The 25,110-nt window shown below is 40.6% G+C and overlaps 2 protein-coding genes across 5 annotated transcripts in view; both read right to left on the bottom strand.

Annotated features, from left to right (window-relative positions):
- Window positions 1-114: 114 nt before the first annotated feature.
- On the bottom strand, window positions 115-15,107 carry INTS2 (integrator complex subunit 2). Its single transcript, NM_001030722.2, has 24 exons — window positions 14,771-15,107; window positions 14,256-14,394; window positions 13,669-13,771; window positions 13,311-13,424; window positions 12,584-12,714; window positions 12,305-12,478; window positions 11,567-11,793; window positions 10,809-10,934; window positions 10,624-10,695; window positions 10,421-10,535; window positions 9,971-10,039; window positions 9,487-9,621; window positions 9,133-9,309; window positions 8,342-8,450; window positions 8,154-8,258; window positions 7,564-7,728; window positions 7,147-7,348; window positions 6,514-6,639; window positions 5,478-5,667; window positions 4,545-4,790; window positions 3,445-3,552; window positions 2,198-2,303; window positions 1,842-2,018; window positions 115-1,743 (listed from the first exon to the last, which is right to left on the bottom strand). The coding sequence occupies exons 1-24, from the start codon at window positions 15,061-15,063 to the stop codon at window positions 1,574-1,576; spliced, it is 3,579 nt and encodes a 1,192-aa protein (NP_001025893.2). The 5' UTR covers window positions 15,064-15,107; the 3' UTR covers window positions 115-1,573.
- A 2,578-nt stretch (window positions 15,108-17,685) lies between these two features.
- MED13 (mediator complex subunit 13) overlaps window positions 17,686-25,110 on the bottom strand; it is a 49,599-nt gene continuing 42,174 nt past the window's right edge. For all 4 annotated transcript variants that reach the window (XM_040650504.2, XM_040650505.2, XM_004946722.5 and 1 more), the window contains 12 exons: window positions 24,583-24,772; window positions 23,607-24,069; window positions 23,126-23,345; window positions 22,657-22,848; window positions 22,279-22,502; window positions 21,686-21,828; window positions 21,317-21,475; window positions 21,050-21,235; window positions 20,705-20,853; window positions 20,276-20,449; window positions 19,775-19,875; window positions 17,686-19,068 (listed from right to left, as the gene is read on the bottom strand). In XM_040650504.2, coding sequence (XP_040506438.1) covers window positions 18,936-19,068; window positions 19,775-19,875; window positions 20,276-20,449; window positions 20,705-20,853; window positions 21,050-21,235; window positions 21,317-21,475; window positions 21,686-21,828; window positions 22,279-22,502; window positions 22,657-22,848; window positions 23,126-23,345; window positions 23,607-24,069; window positions 24,583-24,772 — 2,334 coding nt within the window. In that variant the 3' untranslated portion in view covers window positions 17,686-18,935. The remainder of the gene's footprint in view (window positions 19,069-19,774; window positions 19,876-20,275; window positions 20,450-20,704; window positions 20,854-21,049; window positions 21,236-21,316; window positions 21,476-21,685; window positions 21,829-22,278; window positions 22,503-22,656; window positions 22,849-23,125; window positions 23,346-23,606; window positions 24,070-24,582; window positions 24,773-25,110) is intronic.

The raw sequence follows: 25,110 nt of genomic DNA, 5'->3' as shown, positions 1-25,110 counted from the left end.
GTCCTCGTTGCTACGCAACCAGGCAGCACGGTTCCCCGCGCCGTGCCCCGCTAACACCAAAAATTCCCCTCAAATTAAAAATTTGTGCAGCTCTGAACCGTTCCACATAATCCACTTTTCTTTTTTTTTTCTAAAATCATTTATTTAAATATCAATACTGCATAGAAAATCGAAGATAATAGGGAAAAAAAAATATTTACATACATTACATCGAGATGACAAAAAATCTACTCAGTAGCCAATGGGTGTTACCACATGGTTACACTCAAACAATCCTGGAACGGCAGTGGAAACTCAGCTTTAGCCTCCCAGTTAACATCCATCAGAGGTCAAAGACAGCTACGCAGCACTTCCTGCAGCCACACTAAAAATCAGACCATTACTGATGAAATATAAACTGATTTTAACTGAAAACAATAATTTACTTAGCGTAGGATGCTGAATGCTGCCATTTAAAATCCAGTAAAGGTAGGCTGCCAAGCTTAGCAAGTCGAGTATAACATCCAGCTCTGGCACAACAGCCCAACAATTTATCTCTCTGCTGCCTCGCACCAGAGCTTGTGCAACCTTCAAGAAAATTGCACCATAAACCTCTTCTGCAATGCCACAATGCATCCATCAAGGCCAAATCCCGCAGCTGTAAATGAGAGACCATGTACACACATGGACGCAGCCTTCTCGTTCTCTGAGCTGTAACTGCTGTGGTCTGGCTGAAATCTGTCACCCTTCTCACTAGTGTGACTTCTGTCACAGTCATCTCCAATACTAATTTCTTATTTAATCTTATCCCATTGACGGCTTAAGTTATCTCTACACTTAATCGTAACAACATTCTTACCTCTGTTAAACTGAGATTTAAAAACACTGAACAATCTGTGCTACAGCTCAGTTTGTACCACACGAGAAGGTTTTTGCCTGGGTTTTCATTTTTTTAGTTTGTGTGTTTAAGAAACTTTGAGATTGGTTTCAAACTTCTCACAAAGGCTGGCTGATCTTTAATCAGTTACTGATCTCAAATTGTCAACAGTTTACAGACCAGTCTGGCTCAGTTCTGTGACTCATTCACACTTCAACCAATGATTCAAAAGGCAAATAAAAAAGTTAAAGCTTTTTCTTAGTAATCAACGTGATGGTGCAAGTTATTTACATCACTTTTCAAGTGTTCCTTGGAATATTTTATTCCATCTTGCCCTGCAGGGCTCTGAAGCAGTACTTCATTTGAGTTTCAGTAAAGGTCTCCAATCTTAAATTTTTCTTACCCATCATTTTGCATTTTGCTCAACAAATGAAGTCCTCACTTCACAGTGTTACCAAACCCATTATGGGTGTGTTGCTGTATCAAATCAGAAACAAAGCACACCCAAAAAATCATGCCTACTCTCACTAGAAATGATTTACCAAGCAAAAATAAGTCCCTTTGAAGTATTCTTTTCCTCCAACAAGGTTCAGCCATAATTGAATCCAATGAATGAAAAACACAGATTTGTGCTTCAATCCAATTTGGCAGCTCTCTCCAAATCCAGACACCATAGGCCATGGGACTACCCACAGTACAATCTCATTTACATTCTTCCTAAACTCCACTTACACTCATGTTAATTATTTCAATTATAGTACTCTCAACACACTGGCATAACTGAACATCAGGGTCCACACTTGTGATGTCCCTTGAACAACTTTTGTAAGGCGAATCTTTACAAAGTCCTGACACTTCATTTGGTCTCTCCTTTAGTTGCTGGAGACCTAAAAAAATAAGTTAGAAAAACAAAGTACATATAAATAGTTATATTACATCTGTAACACCATTAAATTACTTGTGAAATACAAGCTGCCTTACTTACGTGTAATTATTGGGTCAAAGTCTCTTGTCTGTGTAGCAACATCAGAGGCACAAACTTGCCCTATTTGTATCAGCAGAGACATAATATCCTCATACAAAGGAGGGAAGGCTTGACAGAATGACACCAAACAAGGCAGGGTTGGCATGAAAAAGGCATAGCGCTTCGACTGAGTTAAAACTATGAAGGAAAAGGAAATAGTTAAGTAAAAAGGAATTACTACCAAAATCTAGTCAAGAATTGTTGTTTTGTCACCTTTACAGTTATAATTAACTTGTTGGCATTTTGGTACAATTGTACTTGACCTAGGCAAATCTAACTTCCACAGCAATGCATTCAGGTGCTGCTGGACTGCTCACCTGTGAGTAGGGTTCCCATCACGTTGATAGCCAAACGAGCCACACTGAGAGACTTCGGTAGAGCATACTGAATGCACAAGAATGAAAGTAACTGGATGGCAAATATCTGTTAAGTAGGTGAAAGGCAAAAAAGAAATAAACAGTGAGTTATACATTGCTTTGTAATTGCGATCCTAAGCTCTTCACATAACTTCTGAGTTAGTAAATATTCTCCATTTCACAATAAGGAAGAGAAGCCTTAAAAACAGTTACTGCACAAGTTTTCTGCTGACATTAAAAAAAGCACAACACAGATGTTTAACATTAGTCAAGCATCAGTTAGGCTTTCAGAATCTCCCTCACAGACACAATTTGTTCCAACATTTCAATGAGCAACAAAGGAACAAACAATTTACAACATAATCGTTGTAAAAGCTGTTAAATATCCCACGTATTCTAGCTTAAACTTCAGCTGAATGCCATCTCAAGAGCAGTATTTAAAAAGGGATTAAATAAAAGCAAACAAGAAATTTGTTTAACACAGAAAACAGAGGAATCTTAAGCTCCCAAATATCCAGCTATCTAAGACTAGACAAATATGTAATCTCCCCATGTCACAGTATACCAAATAAACATTTATCATTGTTTTAGGAAGTACTAATTAACAATTTTTTGCTGGTTTTTTTCACAACCATCACAAGAAGACCTTTCCTAAACCAAATTTCTGACTCTTCCTTTGTTAAGCTTCAATTAAGAAACAGTAGTAATATTCCCTGGAAAAAAAAGACTTGGTAGTTAAACCTTTCACAAAGAGAGGTACAATTTTGATCTCCAGGCTGCTCCATCTGTTGTGCAGATCATCTCTGCAAAAAATGCTTTTCAAAATGTGAACACTCACGCAAGTTCCTCTAGTGATCAACTATCAGCTAAAAAGCTAAGTAGGCAAAGCTTCTGCCAACTGATAGATACACAATATGAAAAATGAAAGCTGTTACTGAAAGAGCTTTCATTCACGTTCTTAGAGGTAATAATGAAATTCATGAGCATCTGCAAAACAAATGTACAGAGTTATGTTGCAGAAGTTCTGGATTTGGTGGCAGGGCCTTTAATTCAAGGTAAAACTGCTACAGATACTACCTTAATATACTGGGCAGGTTAGAGCAAGACTTTTTTTTTTTAAAGTGATCTTTTTCTTTTCTCCTCCCAACCAATACTGCACTGTGGTTAACTACTTACAGTGATTCTCTGACTAGATGACTGCACAGTACCTGTTTTTCAAGTTCAGGCTGGGCAATGAGCTCAGGTATGAAATCCAGACAGATGTGCATCGATGGAATCCCTGCCACAGTCAGTGCCAGCAGTTCACATGGATAACCCTGCCAGATGAAGGAAAGAGAACAGACATACCATAGGGGTTTTAAAAATTGCTCCTTTTTTCTAAACAAATATACACTTTTAACTTTCTTTTGTTCAGAAAGACTAGCAACAGGGCCTCCACCTCCAAGGCAACTTGAGGGAGGCTGGGTGAATCTGTTCTTTATCCACAGGACTCCAACATTTATTATTTGCATATAAACTGCCCCTTGGCTCCTCAAACTAAACCAGGCTGCAGTGACCCTTTCCCTTTGTGTCTTTGCCCTGTGTTCCAGACACCGCTATAGGCCCTAACTTGCTTATTTCACAACAGAACCATTAGGACTTTTCCAGCCACTTAATCAATTCCAGGTCGAGGCAAATTAGCTGCTTTTAAAGAGGCTGACATCTGGCAATGTACAATTTAACACACACCAAAAAACATATTTATATTTAAAAAATTGCTAAGCTTCCTAGGCTTCTTATTTTGAAGGCCTACAGTTGCCCTGACAGGGGCATTCTTTATCCTTCAACTCTGAAGAGATTAAGTGTGCCATCTCTCAACAAAAATTAAAGATAAGAGGTTTACATTTGAAACCAAATTATGATTTTTGAATAATGGATATATGAACTTAAGACCACTGCCAGAAAAAAAGTAAACCCACATAATATGTGGAACAAGTGATTAAAAGATGTGCATGCCAGTTTTCCTTGGCCTAGAATGGACACGCTATTTCAGTAAATAGCAGGGCAAAGGCACAATCAAAGCGTGTGTTTAATGATGAGGAACAGACATGGCTTTGCTGCTCCCATCTCAGCTACAACAGTGAGCAAAAGCACTGAAATTTGGAGGGAAAGTGGTCACTACAAAGTTGGGAGGATGGAAAGAAGAGTGTTTTTGTAATTTGTGAGGAACACAACAATAGCACCCAACATCCTTTGAACACTTTCTTTAGTTCTTTCCTAACCAGAAGACAAAACAAACATAAAAGAGCTAAAATAATGCAAACCAGACCTGGAAATGAACTAGCTTTACTATGTTGGGGTCGGCTATATACATCTGATGCAGCAGACAGCAGATAAGACACTGGACCTCTCGAAGGTTGCACAGCAAGCTATCTTCTTCTTCCTCTACATCTGAACTCTTAGGACTTGTGGTACTCTGAACACTCTTTAGCAAACTGTAGGTACTACTGCTCTGGGCTTTCTCTTCTTCTGTTGGTAAGCAGATCTCTAGAAGAATCTGCACGGCAGCGCTGTCCTGTGAAGAAAAGCAGCAGGAGAACATAAATAACAGAGAAACAAACATGCCACAGAAGAGAATACGAAATAATGACAATTGTAGGAACTAAAGGCAGTTAGATTGCCACAATCTCTGGCTACTGAACTTTTTTTTTTTTTTAATAGAAAAAAACAAAAACAAAAACCAAGAAACAACAGATCAGGAAATATAAATCCCAGAAAACATTAAAACATTACCTGAACAAAAGCTTAAATCCTGTACATTAACATAATTACAGGTCAAAGCAGTCATTTCATGGGAGTCATGTATTATTTCAAAATGTATCTTCAATGGTTCATTAAAGCACCCAGATCAAACAAAATATGCACGTCAGACAATTCACAGTATTCAGAGACTACAATACTCATTTAAATATAAAAGCTTCTATTAACTAAAAAATCATTCTCTAAGAGACACTCTATGTGACATTCTTCCAGAAAAAGGTAAGGAAAGAAAGTCTGTGAAGCACAGTTAATCAAGAACTCCCCAAGAAGTATTTAACAATCTGAATGCAGAGACTTCTTATCCCTTTACATTGGAAAAAAAGTCAACTAAAACAAAACAAATCATCTATTAGGTCTCCTGGTTTTCCTTTTTTTATTTTCTATTTCTGCTTTATCACTCTCTTTCTTCACGACATTAACTAACCATTCTTTTTTTCTTTACCTGAGCAGCAAGCAATGCATTTTTCAATTCTTCCCTTGTAACTTCTGGGGTTTCTGGACCCATGGCATTGTTCTGAGATGGCCTAATGTCTTGCTCTGCTGTTTCTTTCAGGTGAGCATTGAGGTAAGCTTTTGAAGCAAGAAGATATCCATTCAACATGTGCAAAGTTATATCCATCAGAGGAGGGCTCCTGATACAGGAACACAACAAATGAAGCCTTTTCAGTAGGCAGAACAGTAAGACAGTAGTAGTAAAAACAAACCAGAAGAATGCAAAGATGCACTTGGCTGTACTCTGGGTCATACTACAGCTATTTTCCCTATCGTTGCAGAATACTGAAGGTACTGAAGGTACTGGAGGCTGAAGTACTCCTAAAATGATTAACCATATCCTTTTTAGAATAACAAATCCATCTTTCATCGGTACTATGAAAAACCAAAGTTAGAACGTACAAAATCTGACTTCATTTTTTTGCATTATTTATTTCAAGTTCTCCTTAAAGCTGCTCTGTTGCTATCAGTTATGATCATTTCCACTACTAAAATTCTCAGCTTGTTCTTCTGCATCAAAGCCATAACTCAGCCTTACACATCCTCCTCTGTCACCATGACAGCCACTGGAACAAATTTCTGAGTGCTGCTAAAAGAGTTAGTTGAAAAATGAAGCAAATCTACCTTTGTTACATACACCAAACGCCCTCTGGCAGCAACCATCACCCAAAAAGATGCAATATCTACAGGCTCATGAAGGGTGGTAGAAGACAGCTGTGAAGAGGCAGGATGTTGCAGTGACACCCCCCCCCACCATGTGGCAGCAGCCATTTTAAGCATATTGCAAGATCTAGAACAAATTCACACACATGTATCTAAAATGGATGATCTATGTGTAAATTCAGCACAAAAAAATGGTGCACCCAAGGCTGGAATTTACCAGCTCACATGACAAGTTTGAAAATATGTTGTGAAGCACTGAAAGTTTTTGGTTTTTTTTTTTAAATCAGACACCTCAGGGCACAAAAGCTAATGGAGATGCTTACCTATGAACTCTCTGATCACACCTCAGCACAATCAAAGGATCAATCATCAGATCGTTCTGAGTGTATTTCTGCTGGCGGACTATTTTCACCGAAGGCTGCAGAGCATTAACAGTCATCACCCACAGCCTAAAATGAGATTATTTTTAAGATTTTTTTTAAATAGAGAGAAAACAAAAGGCTCACATAAGCATCGGGGTACTCACTCACCACAGTCAGCTGTATTTTTCTGCTCCCTGACAGGCCTACAAAAACCCACACCGCATCTGCGGATGTTGAAGTTAACCAGGATACACTTAACTTACATTCACAGCAGAAACACAGCACTGTTTTCACTGCAATAGTGTATCCACTTCCTCAAAAAAGGCACATTCTTACAAGAGTGAGTTCCTACTTTAGAAAACAATCTTTCTATACTGTAAGCAAACGAGAGACTTCCTTTCTCCTGCAAACAAGAACTATCTTCCTCTTCAACACCAACGGTTAAACATTTCAACAAAGCGAAAAGGAATGCAACTCCAGCACATCCTATTCAGTCATGACAAACACTTCCTCAGACAAAGCAATTAAGTTATTACTTTTAGAACAGACAGTGGCATCCCACCTCTATCTGCGCTAACAGCATCTCAAACCTACCTCCTTGGCATCACAGTGTTAAGAACCATCCATAGTTTGTTGACAGTCTGAAGAATCCTCCGTGGGACTCCAGCATTCAGCAAGCAATTCATATTTGATGTCAATACTTCTGCATATGGGATCAATTCACCAGCTGAGAGAAGTGTTAAATGTTCTAAAATCTGCATCAGCTGGGTATGATTTCCAGGCAGCATGGAAAATGCTATAAAGGAAAGACAATGGGACCTTGGTGAGACTGTACTTCTAACATTTTCTCTGACTTTGTGACCTGAAGACCCACATATTAGCAAGGCTGCAGCAGAACATTCTCATTACACAGATGGAGTATTATGATCAGAGGAAGTGAATGACTTACACACTTCAATACCCCCTACGTCCTACCAATTTGGAAAGAACACTGCATAGGACATTTGTTACCTTCCTGGAGCTGTTTGGGAGAATGATTCTTTGCAATGGTTGTGAGAAGCATCCTCCTCAGTAAGGAGTCAGTGCCCGTGATCTGCTCCTCGCAGATCCAGTCCTCCACAATGCAGAGGTGTGGATAGTTCGTTGCAAGAAGGCGTAACAGTGCAGAATGCAAACCTGTAAGAGCATTAGGGAAGAACATACCTTTGATTTAAATAGCTACATCGCTCACCTGCACAGAATTCTGCCTATTATTTTAACAAGAGACCTCAGCAGACACTGCCAAACATTTCAACAAGCTCGCACATTTACTGCCTGAAGTTCCATCTCCAACAGAAAGGAAAAGTTCTATTCTGGAGATGTGAGAGGACCCTGCAGTAACACTTAAATTCAGCCTGAATAAAAACTTAATCCTGAGGTCATTTCTACTTTAAAAACTAGTTTATTACTCTTTAAATTCACCTCTCATCTCACTAGTTACTACTGATGTTTCAAAAGAAGCAGAAAGGCAAGCACACTATGAAACAGACCACAGCAGCAGAGCTGGAAACAAGCTTAGCTTTCCATCCTGATGCACATTAGGCTTTCACAGACAGCTATACCTCCCAGCTCCTGCTGTAGCCCCTGTGCCTGCCGGATGAGGTACTTGATGGGAATCTGATCCATTAACGCCGAAGAGTAAGACTTGGGTTTTCTTTGCATGGCAGCTATAAAGAAACAGGAAAAGAAACCACATGTCACAGTTGCTATACTGCATTTAATACAAAAATCTAACCATATTCACAAATACCTAGTATCTTCGTGTTTGCCAGAAGTGCTTCTTCATATGACAGGACATAGTAGAGGACCAGCAATTGCGTTGTGATGCTGTAGCGCTGAGCAGGACGAGTGTTTTCTCCCTGTACAGAAAACCACATACAAAGGTCATATCACATTCCCACTACTAGGGAACAAAAATTTGGATTTACCTACAAATACGAAGGAGGATAAGGCAGTAAACCTCGTACAGAACTGTTAAGCCATGTGAGGTCCAACCTGAAAGCTGTAGGGAATTTTGTTTTTAAATTACTTTCAAACATAAAATGTATTTTTGATTTCTTGGAGCCCCAGGATTCCAGCACGTCATTGCTTGCCACTCAGTCTACATGTATCCATGTGACCCATACTTCTATCAAAGACGGTGTTTCTTACAAGAACAGCTAGAATGTTTCGGTTAATTAATACTTTTGATCTAAGAAGGCCAGTTGTACAAACCTTAAACAAACACTTCTCCTTTTCAATCCATTTTGCTGCTAGAAAGAGTTCATGACTTTTAAGTGTTTTAGTTTCTGAGTAGCACAAATTGATCACTTCCAAAGGAAAAGTGTGAAAGGGGGACAAACAGCAATCCTCCTAGAGCACTGGGCAGCACTAGCAGGATTCACCTCTGTACACATGACCATCACTGCAGGGCAAAGCAATTGACAGCATAGGGATTAAAGACAAAAATACAACTTTCACAATGTAAAACAAGCATATAATGCAGTGTACTGAACCACATCCACGGTGACATAAAAGCAGATAAAAAAAGAAATAGTTTACCCCAGTGAGTCCCTGAAAAACGTTCAGTATCTCCTGCTCTGTGACAGGCTGGTTTGTGGCTTCAGGGTTGGATTTTGATGCAGGAGTAAGAATGGAGTTAATGTAGACATCAATAAGAGGAAGCAGCTGAGGGTGGAGCGGAGTGGTGGTTTCACAGAGCTGCCGATAAATCCAGTCCTGGAAAAAAAAAAAACCCCATACCACTGTGCTTCATTCCAGAGCTGAAAATAACCACATTTGTTGTTGGTAATGGGCTGTAATAATCACAAATAACTCTGGTCATATTTTAATTTTTTCAGGCAATTCTTATTGGAAAAGCCAAACTTGAGAACAGAAATAAAACGAAGGTCATACCTTAATGGATACTTTGTGCTTGGTGAACGAGCGGCTTCTTAAGAGCTGGTAAATGCAGTGAATGGGCAGAAAACCAGTAATGTTGGCACTGAGACTGCCTGTAACGGGCACACGAACTGCATGAGCTGTGACAACCTAAAAGGAAGTTATAATTGTCATGAAAAATAACACAAATATTCATCATACCACAAAGCAGAGCTCAGAGACAAAGCTGCAGAGCTACATCCTTTTGGACATTTACTCATTTTTGATTATTTGGAAACTAACAAACATTTTTATGTGGTTTAACACAGTACATACGGGATGTAAAACTGCAGCACAAATACATTTAGGTACAATTTCTACATTATTTATGTAATTGCATCAACGTACAAAAGAAAAGGCTGAAGTTTTCAGCCCCGGAAGGGCATGAAGTCTTATAGGTCAAACTTAAGTGACTGAAGAAAAACAAAACAAAACATAAAAAGGCTAAAACCTAAAATACCTGTTCAGTGAAGATCTCCTGTGTGAAGATTGTCTTCATTCTGCTCAGAGAGCTGGGCTTTATAACGATCTGAAACACAGAATGAAGCACTTGCAATGTTAAGTTCTAGCTTTGGCACTTCAAACACAGATATTTCAAAGAAAACCCATTGCAGTTTGGCAATGACTTCAACCAGCCTTCTTCAAAAGATCATTTCTTGCAAATACTGATTTCAACAAGTCCACTCAATACCTCCATGGTATCTTTTATCCTCCATTCCAATTTTACACACAGTGCAACATTTTCTAGATGAGCTCAGATACTCTCTTCTTCAGTATACATTTACTGAGGTACATCAGCAAAACTGAAGCTTTTGTATAAAAGCAAAGTAAATATAAGAGTTTTAAAACACAGTAAAAAAAGCTCATTTTAACAGAGAAAGGTACGTGTCAGAAACAACTTAGGGTTTACCTTCATTCCCAGTGTGGAGCAGACCAAATCAATGATAGCGCTGAGCTGATTGCTGTGGAAATACATGGCTACCAAGAGAAGCATCTCTCCAAAGGAAGCAGACACACCAGAAATGCTACAACAGCAAAGAGGAAGAGTTAATTTCCAATACAAATAAAATGAGATTACTGGAATCATTGAAAACAAAAGAAGCCTCCTCTCACCTTTCAAAGTAAGCTTCTTCCTTTATCATCCAGCTAAGCCACATCACCATCAGCTGTTCCTGTTCCGGTGTACTGCAGAAAGAAATCACATACAAGATCATCTGCCCACAAATCACAGTTGGTTTTACTACCCATTAGTAGCTGGAAGAACAAATAACTTAAAAATGCATTAAGTGGGGAATTACCTGACAAGAGTGGAGAAGGCCAGAAGCATACAAAAGGAGAGAGACACAAAGCGAACACCGGCGGGGGTGGCGGGCGGCCGGCTGGTCATCAGCTGCAACAGCTGCTCAGCTTCTTCATCTGTTGGTCTGAACCACAAAAAACCACTGATCGTTTCACAGCGATTTCCAATCTCATCACAATGGTTAAACGTGAAGTTTTCTCTATTATTTGTTCACCTCTGTTATTTGTTATTATCAATATATGAGTACTAAAATTAAACGGCACTTCTCTTGAACTTCAGAGTCACAATAACAATTCAAAGTTTATGTGGTGCGTGTTGCTTTCTGTTCTATGTGCTGCTCCAAATGCTTAGGCTTCTCTCAGTGAGTCTGTAGAATTGATTTTGCAGCTATAAACAGAGCAGCGCATTTCCCACTACGTTAATATTTTAGATTAAATAAAACGTCAGTGACGTTCATACATGGATCTTCATCATCAGAAGGAAAACCTGTTCTGGTAAGAATAGTAGCAGAAAGCAAAAAGCATATAATGTCTCTGAAGACCTTTAGCATTAAATAATATTCACTCTCAGCACTACAAAGAAATCTCCATCAGCTGGCAGTTCCGAGCACATGAGAAGTGCCTCCTTCAGTACTCAAACAGTCTGATTCTACCAAGAACGGTTTAAGGACATTAAGATACAGAGACATGAGAAGTGCACAAAGCTCTCATCCTCTGTTTAAATGAGCAGACAGTGAGTAAAAGCACAGCTCATTACTTCAGCCCAGCAATTCCCATCAAAGCGCAATAGAGCCGTAGCAGAGCGCTGGCTTTCACAACGTGCTCTTCCTTCAGTCCAGAATACACAGACACATTTGGCTCCGTATCAACATCTGCTTCTTCAACAATGTGTGTGCTGCGAACCGTGGGAAGGATTCCCATGAGCTCCAGGAGCAGCTGCCTCCTCATTTGCCAAAGCACGGAACTGATATTATCTCTTTTTCTCTGTGAGAGAAGTTAAAAAATGAGAACAATATAAAACTCATCAGACATTGTATGAGAGAAGAGCTTCCACAATGATGAACTCAAGAAAAAATAAAATGAAATGAATGAGAGCAGGGAAAGGAGGTTTTTTGTTAAATAAAATTTTCAGTAGCAGGGGAACAGGCAGGACATGCTTGTATCACCATGCTTTATTCCCAAACACACACAAACATTCACTAACATCTTGGGATTCTACTTCCTACTGCAAACACTGAGCATGAACAGTAATCACTGACACCTTACCATGCACTCATTTCATGGCCTGTTTACTTCTGCCCCTAAAAATCTCTCAGAAGCACAGCTGAAGAACTGCCTTTAGTGACACTGATTACAGACCTGAGGATCCCTTACCAGCAAACTGCCTTGTGAAGGGGAGCCCAGGCGTGCACTCAGAAAGACATGGATGCCCACACACAGAAGATTTACAGCAAGATCTGTTGTTTAAAAGCAGTTTATTCAGTGACTGCCTTACCTGCTGGCCATTTCGGATAAAAGTTCCAAACCAAGTTCGAACTTTTGCATTTGTTCCAAGTAGCAAACCACTCACAAAACACACCAGGTCGCTCACTCCGTCATCTGAAGATTCATTTTTGGTGTGATCCAACGTCAAAGCCACACCAAGACCTGGCAGATGGCACTCCTCCACCTAGACGAAAGGTCCACACTGATCACCTTTTTGTTGCCAACATTCCAGTACGGACCACAGTTAAGTCTCACATCTTGTCTCACAGCAGACGTGTGTCAGACTCACCACCATGCCTCGGACCCTCAGAGCTTGGGAAGGGTTCATCTTACAGAGGTGACGGAGCGCTTCTGTTCTGCGCCGGCCTCCAACGCTTTCCTCATCTTGCCGCTCCCCATTCTTAATCAAACCTCTGCAGACTGAACAACCAACAGGAGATGTAACTTAATCTCACCTTTCCAACAGCAATCCACAAACACACAGAACCAAAATGTTCTGCTTGGCTCACTGTGATCTATTAGCTGGACTACACCAAGAGGTAGCGATCGACACCGAGTAGGAAGAACAAGGAAATGGTCTTTCCTTTCTTCTCTAAGGAATTACAGGATGTTTACAGATCTATGCATCACCCAATTACCACTTACACTCTACCTAAGGCAAGCTGTGCATCTGGCAGCACTGGAGAATGAAATCTTATTGCCTGGTAACAGATATGATGCAGGCATTGTCACTGCAAATGTTTCACCTCACAGTAGGGCTCGATCTGAGGGCAGGTACTAATAGCAAGGCTACACCAGGTTCAGAATCCCAGTAGCAGCTGTTGGAATCAGCCTTCAGAAAGGTGACCTACAGATGGGAATGCTCACACAGTGATAACTACAATTAGGCTGCAAAAAGAGGGACAGGCGTACTGAGAAGGAAAGATCTATCAGCATCCCAGTTCTAATAGCCCAGAATCAACTGTATTACAAATCTCCAACAAAAGTAACCGAGACAAGAAGAAACTGTAGCTCACCCTCATTAAAGCTATCAGGAACATTTGCCACCAGCAGGCAGAGGAACCAGGCTCCATTTTTAACATGCAGCAGTGCTTCAGCTACATCAACGATAGGCAGCAGCGATGGCAGCTCTGGACAAAAAGAGTTTTCACAGTTAAGAGTGTTTCACTACAAAGCAAATAAAAACACGCTCAAATGCATGAATGAAAAACAGTGTCCACCTGTGGTTTGCTCCTCTTTCAAAGAGATGGAGAGCCCACATTAATGTTAAGTCAGCCACAGCAGCTCCAAAAGTTATTTTTTTACATTTGTAAGAGGTTATGAATCCAAAAGCAAAGCAGTATTAATGAACACAGTATGATAAAGTACTGTTACCTGCTTGCAAAATGCAGAGAACATCTGCTGCCTCCTCCAGATAGACGGGGCTCTCAAAGAGCTCAGAAGATTTGAGAAAAAACTCCCCATTCGATTCCGACACCTACGAGATGTTCCTCATCAGCAAACAGTAGGAACAAGTTTGTCTAAGCAGACTTTCATAGCATTGAATTCAATAGATATAACATATTAAAATTACCAAAAATGGACCAAAAATGGACAAAGAATACCACACTGCAGTAGGACTGAAGAATAAGACAGAAACAAAAGGCATTGTTTCATTTTCAGATATGGTTTCTACACTGAAGCCTCAGAAAATCACACCATATTTGAATAAGGCACATTAGGAGGGATACTGAGCCTCTATCATATCAGAAAAGATTATTCTTGTTCATTCTGAGGAAGAAAGGTTTCCTCCAGGGAAGCCTGAAACTTTAAACTGAAGCTTTAAACCTTGGTGAAGCGGATAAGAACCGGATACACACTGACACAACAGCAGCAGAACCAGGCAGTAAATCAGCCCACCCTACCGCAGCCCTTTGGCTCCTCACTTCATTAACAGGAAACCCAGAGCTGCCGACACAAACCTTGTTCATGATGGCCAGCAGCTCGCTGAGCACCAGGCGGAGCCGGCGGGGCGAATCGCTGTGCTCGAACTCCAATGTCAGCCCGTGCTGCAGCTGTGACACCAGGATGCTCTCCCCGCTGCCTCCTCCCAGCTTGTGCCTGCCGGACAACGAAAACACAGCGATGCCATTTCATGCAAACTTCAGCCATTTCAGCAGAGATTTCTTCCATCGCGCTAAAGGTTGGAAAACAGCGTTATAACTGTGTGGCATTGCAAAGCCAATTCTACGTTAAATAAATTCAGGCATTAAAAGGACGCACTCAGAGAACGAAGGCACCGTTTCAAAGGCCTCCACTCCCAGCTGCACAATGGAAGCGCTGCCCCTCGGTTTCTCCTCAGCACCCCACACTTCACCTCACGCTGCCACGGTCATACAAAACTATTTTCGACAAATTGGATAAATAAACAAATAAATTAACATAAAACTGCAGGGAAAGCAGCCTCAATCAGACCGCCGCCGAACCCGGGCGTTACCGGAGCTGCTGCTCCTTGCTGGCGTCCTGCTCCAGCGCGTGGAAGTCGACGGACAGCAGAGCCACGATGGAGTTGACGGCCTCCACGCCTGAAAGGAGCCGCAGGATGAGCTTCTTGTCCTGGGCCCAGCTCTGGCTCTGGTCCGCGGGGGCGCAGAGGGCCATGCGCACCAGGCAGGGCAGCAGCAGACGCAGCTCGGGATCGCTGAGCGCGGCCAAGCGCACCACATCCACCTTCTGCATCGCCTCGAAGGCGTACGGACTGACGAACTGCAGCCCCGAACACTCCGCCATGGCGGCCGCAGGGCCGCGGCCCCTTTCACGGCCGCACCACGCCCACTTCCGGCGCGCGGCGATTACGTCACGACCGGAAGCGGGCCGGGCGGCCGGGCTGAGCGCGGTGGGTAGGCCTCGGCCCGGCCTCCCCTCGCCAAGGAGGAGATACCGCAATCAAGGCTTTATGAATAATTTATTCCATTGAAATTCTTTTCTGTTTTTAAAAAGTACAAACCTTCTTCCCCCCACCCCCCCCGATTTCCTCGATTCCAATTTGTACAACTCAGTGTTTACAGCATTAAGCAGCAACAGCAGTGGTTTCTTCATCGCTTGTCGCGATAAGTAGGAGGAGTTGGGCCGTTAAACGGCTGTGAGGGAACATTAAGAAGAAAAGGAAAAAAGAGACAAACCTCCCCTGGAAGTGACCCAGCACTGCACCCCCAGCCCACAACGGCCCCAAAGGAGAACCCTGAGGAGCGCAGCAGTCCCATATCCCATCCTACTGTAGATTAAGTACACCCATAAACAGTAATGATTAAAAACCAACAGCCCCTGAAGGATGAAGTGCAGTCCCCCGTCCTTCTATCAGGTAGAAGCCCTTGGCTGGAGCTGTGAGACCACTGAAGTATCACTGAACTGGGAGCGACCCCCCCCCCCACAGCCCAGCAGTGCACGCAGTGCTGCTGCCCAGCAGGAAACCTGCAGCAGCCTTTAAAAAACATTTTACGCTCATTGAAAGCTTTAAAATAACGCAACGTCGTACTTTGAGGGTACAGGGTTAACAATGGGCCCGTCTTCATAGCAACACATGAAGTTAAAATTACTAGGGGAGGTAAATATAGAATTGCAGTGATCTGTGCCATACTGACAGCGAAGGAGGAACATAGCTGAGGATTTAAATATAAATTCATTTTTAACTATTTCAGGAAATGTCAGAAAGATCTACATGTGAGAGGTACTTCAAAATGGAAGCATTGCTGACAAGTAGGAGTGGTGGCCTGCTGCTCTGCGCTGTGTGCTCAGAACTGACCCCAGTAGCAACAAGGCAGAGGTTACTGTGTGACTTGATTCTGTAGAGCATTAATTAAACACATATTTTTAATTGGAATGGAAGGAGATATCAGATTCCTCTTTCATTGGACACGTAGAAGGAGGGGAATTTCCACATCTACTCAACAGAGCGCTGCCAGAACAACATGTTTCTGCAAGACCACTTTGAGCAGCCAGAACTGAGGTTTACAGATATTTAAGACTGCACTTGCTAAGGAACCCGAGTGAATGGCTCATGGCAGTTTTATTTATAAATCAGCAATTATGTGTGCTTAAAATAGTGAGAAAGTAAGTAATGAAAAGGTGTGCTCAGCGTAGTAGTTAGCTCCAATGGTGCTGGCAATTTTGATATGTACACTTCCAGCTGTGACCATCGTGTCAGAAGCAGTCCTCCTCTTTTTTTTTTTTTTAGTGGTTACAGTATTAATTTAATTATCATTAACTTTAACTGGGCTGGAGAGGGGAGGGGAGCAAGTGGGAAACTGTAAACTGGCAGCTTTCACATTTGGAGAGCTTCACAGGGAAGGTTATGGTCCAGGTAACAGAACTGAGTTGTATCACTCAGCTGATTCACTTACCTGTATGAACACCACAAAATGCCACACCAACCCCAGCCCTTGGAACATGGCTAGCTGAGCCACGGTTATAAAAGACCACATAAGCAACAAAACTTCAAAAAAAAAAAATTAGGACATATACTTTGAAGATTCAGTTTTAGGAGCACTTCTCCACTTCAAAAATCTCAGCCAAAGGAGGGGAAAAACCCCCTGTGAGACAAAACCGTGTGCTGCTTCATCACAGTGAGCGAACAGACAGACCCCACTATTAACTGTTTATCAGAATATGCTAACTGCTCATTGCACTCAAATGATTTTGAAGAAATGACTGAAAGTTTTCATCATCAATTGTACAACTTCTTTATACAAAACAAAAAAGGCGCTAGTATTGTATGTACATAATTCAAGGAGACTTTATAAGAAAAAAATTCTCAGGCAGGTATTTTGCATTTACAAAACCATAATTTTCATTAACATAGTACGTTTTGTAAATACAAGTGATTTCTTCCTTGTAGAGGATTAACAGTGGGTGCAAAAATGGATCTTAACTTGCTCCTGTACAGGTTTAACCAGCTTGACGGACAGCGTTAAGACCCAGGACATGATTACAGCAACAGACTCACGTGAGCACTGCAGGAGTTAAGCTTTCAATCTGGCAGTCAGAAGATGAGGAACCAAGGGAAAACAGATGCAGTTGCTCTTCAGCACCCGTAGGGGCTATTTTAGAGCACCATCAGACATTTGGCGTCTGCTAGAAGAAAGGAAGGAAACTACGGAGGAAAAAATGGTGAAGGAGGAGAGGTTTACCAAAGCCTTGTGATTCATCGGGCCCTTCCTCAGGGAGGGCTGAGCCTCCTTAGCACACACACACCCCAGTCTGAGAAGGGGATATGGGGAAGGCCATACGCTGATACTTGGAACCTTCACCACAGTGCCAAAAATACATGAAAAAGGAAAGCATTTGGGGCATTCTGTTGTTGTTGCTTTGTTTTTTAAGGGGTTGGGATTTTTTAGGTTGTTTTTTCCCCCCCCCCCCCCCCCACTAAGGGAATAAAATCTGAATACCAGAATTCACTGAGAATCTATATACATCACATTGTAGTTAAACACACACCAATCTTAAAGTCAAGATTGACTGTTCTTGCATTTGTAAAATGGCTAGAGCTGGGCTAAATTTCAGCCTCACGGGAGACTTTGGGTAACATTTGTGTTCTGTGCCTTCCACTTTAGGTTTGTGTTTTATCGCAAACAGGAGAAAATAATGCGCTCACCACAGTGCCAAGAATATCCAGCAACAACAATGCACAATAGATATTCTTGTAATAATTCAACTAGGATACTGGAAGTAGATCTGAGAATCTAGCCACAGCCCTGAACCATAACACAAACTTCAGTTGAAGAGTTTATTCGTTTTATTCTCACTACAAGTTAAACCACCTACAATATCACTGATATATTGCCATTGTTACTCTGTAAAGGTGTGATATAAAATGCTGTAAGACCCGGTACCTTTTCAATTTATATAAACACAGTGAACTTCATTACTGTACATGTACTCTGCAACTACAGCTTAGCTGTAAATCCCCCACACACAATGGTATGGACATTAACCCCTCTATACCCATTAAACTGTACATCAAGACAATACAAATTTACTGTCCCCGCCCACCCCCTTACAAAAAAATAATACTCTAAAAGCAACCTACTGCAACTTTTAATTAAGACGATTACATATATTTTAGACCAATTGCTTTAAAGCAAGAAGGCAGTATAAACCTTCTAGGAAAATTTTTATAAAAGAGGTTAAGAAATATAAGACAATTTATACATTTAAAAACTTACAATAAATAAGAGATGCAGGCATTTTTGAATACTAGGTACTATAATCCAATACAAGAACATCTTGATGTTCTGAAGCCATAGGTTGAAACTCATTGTTCCTCACGTTTCTTCTCATCTCCATGCTTTCAATATTCATTAACCGTGACTGGGTACTATGGCTCATTACTCTTCACAAATACTGTGACCGGGGAAAAATGGTTAATTTTGCTACTAAAAATGTTATAATACACTTTCTGATCATCATTCTAAAGCGTCCCCCATAGTCAATGACTCAAAGACAGCAGGTGATAAGTACCCCTCTCACAAGTCAAAACAATATTTGCTGGAAGTAACAAGATTCATACCCCATCACAAACAACTTGCACTGAGAAGAATTATAACTTAGTCCTGCAGTGAAATATCCCTTTTCCTCATTTTTGTCTTGCAAAATTCAGATGAAGATCACAGCATATTCATGATAAAGTTATACAACTGATTCAGCACCACAAAATGAATTGGGAGACATGACCGTCTGTCCTGGGTTGCAGGATCACAGGTTAGCCAGGAGAGTGCATTGTACTGTTCCAGAACAAACCTGAAAAGCAAACAAGCTTCCATCAAGCCAACAGATTTTTCTCACCAGCGTTTTACAGCACCAGCTTAATGTAATGCAGTTGCTTTGGTATAAGCATATAAAACAGATTTGCCAACATTTTGAAATAACACAACTACAGAATTACTGTGAGCAGATTAAACCTAAACTTCATTTCAGTAGAAAATACTGTAGTATTTTAATCAATAATTAATCAAATCTAATCAATCCTTAATCTAGTCATAGTTGATGATAATTAATGCTGAGAGATTCACATGCTAAAAAGCACAAATAAATGTGATGCTGCTTTCTCATTAACAAGTGTCTTATGTGTGCATGACTATCTACACACTCCTGTACTTCAGTCTTCCCACGACTCACATAAGATTCTGGCTCAAGTATTACCATCCTCCTCTCATTTATGCATTATTTTTTAATTAATTTAATGCTTTTCAAATATTTTCAGTTGCAATCAACGTTAATTAGTTAACTAAGAGCTTAGAGATCTTTGTATTAAACCGCACTGTCCTGTGGTGGGTGAGGAAGTCTTCTCCTCATTCAGTGCACAGCAGTCTGTTTTGTTTGTGATGTACTGAGGGCAGTGACACAATAAAAAACTAATGGCAAGAAAAACAAATATCCAGATCCGCTGCAGCAGTATTAAAAATGAAATACATAACTGTTTTTGCAAGCAATTGATCATAAATACCTGAGCACATCAGAAGTTTGATTAGAATCAAGTGGATGGGAGTGTTTACTGTGGAGTAGCTCGTCTGATTGCACTGAAGGCACGTGGAGGTGCAAAGAGGCCTTAGGAAGGAAGGAAGATGTTAGCAGTCAGCGTCTGATTCAACTACAACTTCCTTCCCCTTGTTCTGCTGACCCAAATATTGCAGCCACTTACTATTCTCTAACACACAAGTCAAATAAAGCTTATCCTTATGCAGCTCATAAGTGCAGGAATTCTTTCTCCTAAAAGCACAATGCTAACAGTGTAACACACCTAAGGAAATTGTTTTAAAAATACTCATGCCTACATTAAATGATGACTTTAAAGTTCTCTTGCTGTCCCCTGAGGTCAGACTATTGCATATAAAAAGGTACTCAGGATAAATAAATGCTCTGTTCAAAATAATAATAATAATAATAATAATAATAATAATAATAATAATAATAATAAAGCCAGTGCAGCCCACTGAAGGTACAGTACCTTAAGAAACAAGGGACACTGATTTTGTGCTTGAGGACACGCTGACCAAAACCAGTCAGGCAAAGGACCTGCTTTGGCAGTTGACACAAAATAACCAAGGGCCAGTGGCTGTTGCAGTATGTTTGTTACTTCATCGTGAGACTCTGTTGAAAGCAATCGATCTGTACCTTGACCCTATAAAAAACAACAGGCAATGGTTTACTATTAGGAGACTGCAAAGTTAGGAGAAATGATCTGCAGCTTTCAAATCACAAAGCATTTTGAAAGATCCAGGCATTGCATGGATTTTTACAACAACAATACAATATCCAATTAATTCAAAATATTCATAGAAACCTTCCATTCCAGAAAGGAAATAAGCAGATGTCAGAAAGCAAACAACCACACACACACACCCACACACCCCTCTATATTTACTCTAACAGTTACCTTGCCCATATCACCTCCATGGGGATAGTGGGACCCTGGAGAATGTACAGGGGATCCAGTAGGAGATGCAGGAAGTATATTTATAATATCAGGATCAAGATCGTCTCCAGTGTCTAACAAGTCAAAGATGCCCATTCCATCTGCTCCATCTTGAAAAAGAACAGGAACAGTTAATTTCTACAGCTTCCCTACCTATGGCATATGACAGCACATTCTGAAATCAAGTGATTCTCCATATAAATGTTGTGGTTCAGTAGAATAATGTCTTATTCCTGCTACAGGGGGAGCGATGATGGGTTTTTGGATGGTTTGCTTTTAAAACAAGAATAAACCCAATCTGCTTACCATTGTTTGTGTTGAAGGCCAGATCCAAGTTTTCAGTGGTATAAGTTGACGATGCTACTTGCACAGAAGCAGATGTGGGAAACACAAGTATGTGAGTGCACGATGTGTCCTGTGGGGTATTCAGCTGAGATGTCTGCATATTTAAAGTGGTGCTGCGTCCAAACACAGAGCCGGTCGATACAGAATCTTTGAAAGCAAAAAAATCTTTCTTTAGTTTTGCAAAACCAAACTATAAGTTCCCCCACCAAAATACGGTTTCTCACATACCTGGCATAATAATGAAGGACCCCTGTGGTTCCATTGCTACCAAACAAGCACTGAGAATGCTGGGAGAGTCTGCAGCAGAGATACCACACATTCTGCACATGTCTTTCAGCCTCTTACTGAGGGACTGAAGATTTCGGCGACTCAACAAACAACTCCAATCTGAGGATACAAAGGACATACATTTGTCTAGAAGAACAGTGCTTGCTGAAGAACACTTATTCTACATATGACGTAGTATTCACGTGTGTTATCTTACAGCTCCTTTGTATGCTTTACCTAGGTTTTCTTCCAGAAAGAGATTGACGCTACATATATTATTTAACATGAAAGCTTCAAATTGAGTTTTAGGCTCTAAAACGCAAACGTTACCTTTTAATTCCCCATGCCCTATTCTTCCTAAGCGGCCTATTACGACCCTCCAAGGCAAAGAGCTCATCTGCACGAGTCCCAGGCACCATTCCCAGAGTTTCTGAAGACCAAGCCTGCGGGCAGAGCCCTTTTTCCTGCGAGCTCTAGAATTAAAACAGAAGAGAAAACAAAACTTGAACCCATCTGCAACAAACTTCTATTGCCACCCTTAGAACTTATTTGTGCTAACCTGAACGTTCACAGGACACAAGAATGCTAATATTGTGGCTCATTAACTGCAACTTCAAATCAAAAAAGGGAATTGGTTTGCTTTTCATTCATCCCATTCTAATGCTGACATCAAAAGCCAGAAGAAGGGGTGGAAGGGGAAATCACACAAACAAAAGCACTCACAAACCACAGGAAACCATATGACATTCCTTCTAGAAATTTAACTCAATATTACACATAATACTGAAATTATCCACTTGGCTTAAATTTGCAACATAGTGGGTCTACAAAAGCAAGAGATACTCTTACATCATCTTGATGAAAATAATTCTTTGAAAGAAAGAATATTCACATGCTAAAAATCAAAGGAGTTTGGTTCTTACCTGTTTGGTACATCAATATTAATTATGCACGTCTCTAACTGTTCTCCATAGAGATCTGTACAGGATGCAAGCAGCCATCTTTGATCATGAGACAAACAGTAGCCTACAAAAAGCACATTATACTTCTGGCCAGCTTCTCCAAAAGTTTCTCCAAGCTCTGTTTGCTTGTCCTTTACAGGAGCCAATATAAAAGGAGGGGTGTACAGTCGAATACACTCAGGTCTCTATGAGGATGACAACAGAAAACAAAGTTTCAAGTAGTGATTATTCCTAAGAACTCTGTTCAGTTCACATGAAAGACACCAATGATTTAATAAAAAGGGATGTTCCTCTCATCTGCTTATTAAAAGAACCACATTAATCATGAAGAATACTCACATCAGGGCTCTTAAGAGCTGTTTCCATGGCTAAGCCTGGGCCAAAGCCAGTTAACGTTTTCACATTGGTGGAAGATGGAAGAGGTCTCCGACACTGAGTAAAAGCTGAAAATGCTAAAGACTTCAAATGCTGAGTATAAATCTGCCGGTCTTCGTGTTTCACAGGCTGCAGAAGGTACTGACACGGAACGATCTAGAACAGGTCACACAGGGAAATAAAATTGTTTCATTATTACATCTTTTGAGATAGTATTTGGGTAAACTGCATTCAGGATTTAACTCCACAATCATTTATTTAATTCTTTGAGGTCTGCCACTTCTTCTAAAGCTACACGGGACTTCAGGTAATCATTCTCATTGAAAATTTCCTCAGAGAACAGAAGAAGGGCATTATCACCTCCAAAACACAGCTAAAGCCAAAGATATTTTGTTAGGCACATTTCTGTGTGACACTGTGGATATTGGCTTACCTGCACAGAAATTATATTCTTGATGTTGGGAGGAAGAACCTGAACCATCTCTAAAAAGCAGCGCAGAAGTCCAAGTGTCCACAAACTAGATGAGCTACTGTTCTCATCCTTTTTCTCATACGTAAAAGGATCGATTATGTAAACTACAATGGCAGGTGGATAGGTGATAGCGTGTGAATCTCCATCTGTAGGAACTCCAACTTTATCACGATCCATAGTGCTGAAAGTGAAATTTTGAAAGCAGTTACAAAACGCTGAGTTTTAGAGTGACTTATTTTTACTTATGTTAGAACTAAGATGAAACTATCAAAGATTAAATACCTTTAAGTTAACTGTGGCATAAGAAATTGTGTTTATAAGTCAACTTTGTATGTGAGCTTGCCAGCAGCTCAGCATCACTTTTTTTTTTTTGCCTTCTTTCTTAGAGAAGCTCATCAGCACATAGTTTTATTGGTTAAGGGAGGTTTAACAACTCCATTACCTTTCAGAAACCTCTGGGTGGGGCTGTGCAGGTGCTGTAGTAGCATCTCCAGACATCCCTGCTGTTTGCAGCACCGGCTGCTGCTGCTGTCCTCCTGTTTGCCCATTTTGGACCGTCGCAGCCTGAGAGGGCAGGGAAGCAGAAGTGGTATTGTTCATACTGCTAAAAGGTGGAAATGAAGAAGGCTTGTTTGTTGGGATCCCACTGCCTATGTTAGCAGAAGAGGATGACGTGGCAGTGGTAGTCAAAGTTGAGTTAGCTGTAGTAGCTGCAGAAGACATGGCACTGTTTGACGTTGCAGTCATAGTACTACTGGTAGAAGCTGCAGGAGCAGACGGAGTGTTGGGATTTCCAGTGCTGGCTGTCAGTGGGGGCAGAGCAGAGGCTGGCTGGCTAGAGGGAGGGACCAGATTTGTTTGGGCAAGTAACGAATTGTCCAAAGGCTGAGAAGCAAGATAAGGACCTAAAAAACAGAGGAAAAAAATCCATACATTTTATATTGCAACTAGTTTTGAGTATACTTAAACTAAGCCTACAGTTTTAACAAAACAGTGACTAAACCTTAAACATGTATTTTATCTTTTAAAAAAATACAAGCATTCACATTTCAACTTGTAACAGTCTCATAACACTTTCAGAAACACACAAATTATTTCAAAAGTAACTTCTGTTTTCCAGTCATTTGAATTTGAGCAAGAAATCACTGCCTCAGAACGTAAGACAGCAACGGAAAAAAGACAGCAGCAGTCTCTATCAAGCAATAGCACTGCCATTCCCTAACAAACACTGATAGATGATAAGCAGCCATTTTAGAACATATCCAAAGACATGGATTTTCTGCCTTTTTTTTTCCCCTAGCTTAAAATCAGAAAACGGCAACAAACAGTATATTCAGTAAGTAAATGCAATGACTTCTCTTCTGCAGTGGATTAGGTAGTAACTCCATGAAATAAGAACAAAAAAAATACATTCATACCCAGCTCATATCTGCAAACTTGGGCATACAGTTTGAGTTTGGAAAATGCTTCATTGTTGGCATTAGCTGTCTGTGAGAACCATTCTGTGACCAGCTTCTCAGAAAGTTTCTTTGAGGCAGTAGGTCCAACTCTCATGATTCCATCAGGCAATAATTTACAGATAGGTCTATGCTGGCCAAGTCTGCATGACTGCAAAGGCAAAATAAGATGTAAGGTAAGGATTAAAAAAATAATAATAATTGTAAAATATCAAACAAAGGAGCAGAGAGAGAGAGACTCATAGCTTAGTTATGACAATCCTAAGTAATATTTTAATTCTAGAAAACTACATCAATATGAAATGCTGTATAATGATTTTATAGCACTGTATAATGATTTTACGGTTTATTTTCATGTTTTCCTACACACAAGAAAAAAAGGTTGATAGATCGTCTGCTCTAATCTTAACCACAATCTAAGTAACATAGGCATTTAATGAATTCACTGAACGTGCTAAAACTGAAGTGGCAATACACAGTCTTACCACT

This window comes from Gallus gallus, chromosome 19, assembly GCF_016699485.2.
Source record: "Gallus gallus isolate bGalGal1 chromosome 19, bGalGal1.mat.broiler.GRCg7b, whole genome shotgun sequence".
Classification (NCBI taxonomy): Eukaryota; Metazoa; Chordata; class Aves; order Galliformes; family Phasianidae; genus Gallus; species Gallus gallus.
Note: the sequence above shows the minus strand (reverse complement) of the source record. Positions and strands in the feature narration are given on the sequence as shown.

Coding starts and splice junctions, on each gene's coding strand:
- INTS2 (NM_001030722.2), bottom strand. CDS start 15,063: ATGGCGGAGTGTTCGGGGCTGCAGTTCGTCAGTCCGTACGCCTTCGAG. Junction 13,772..14,255: donor TGCTGGCCATCATGAACAAG/GTTTGTGTCGGC, acceptor AACATCTCGTAG/GTGTCGGAATCGAATGGGGA. Junction 9,622..9,970: donor AGGAGATCTTCACTGAACAG/GTATTTTAGGTT, acceptor ACTTCCTTTTAG/GTTGTCACAGCTCATGCAGT.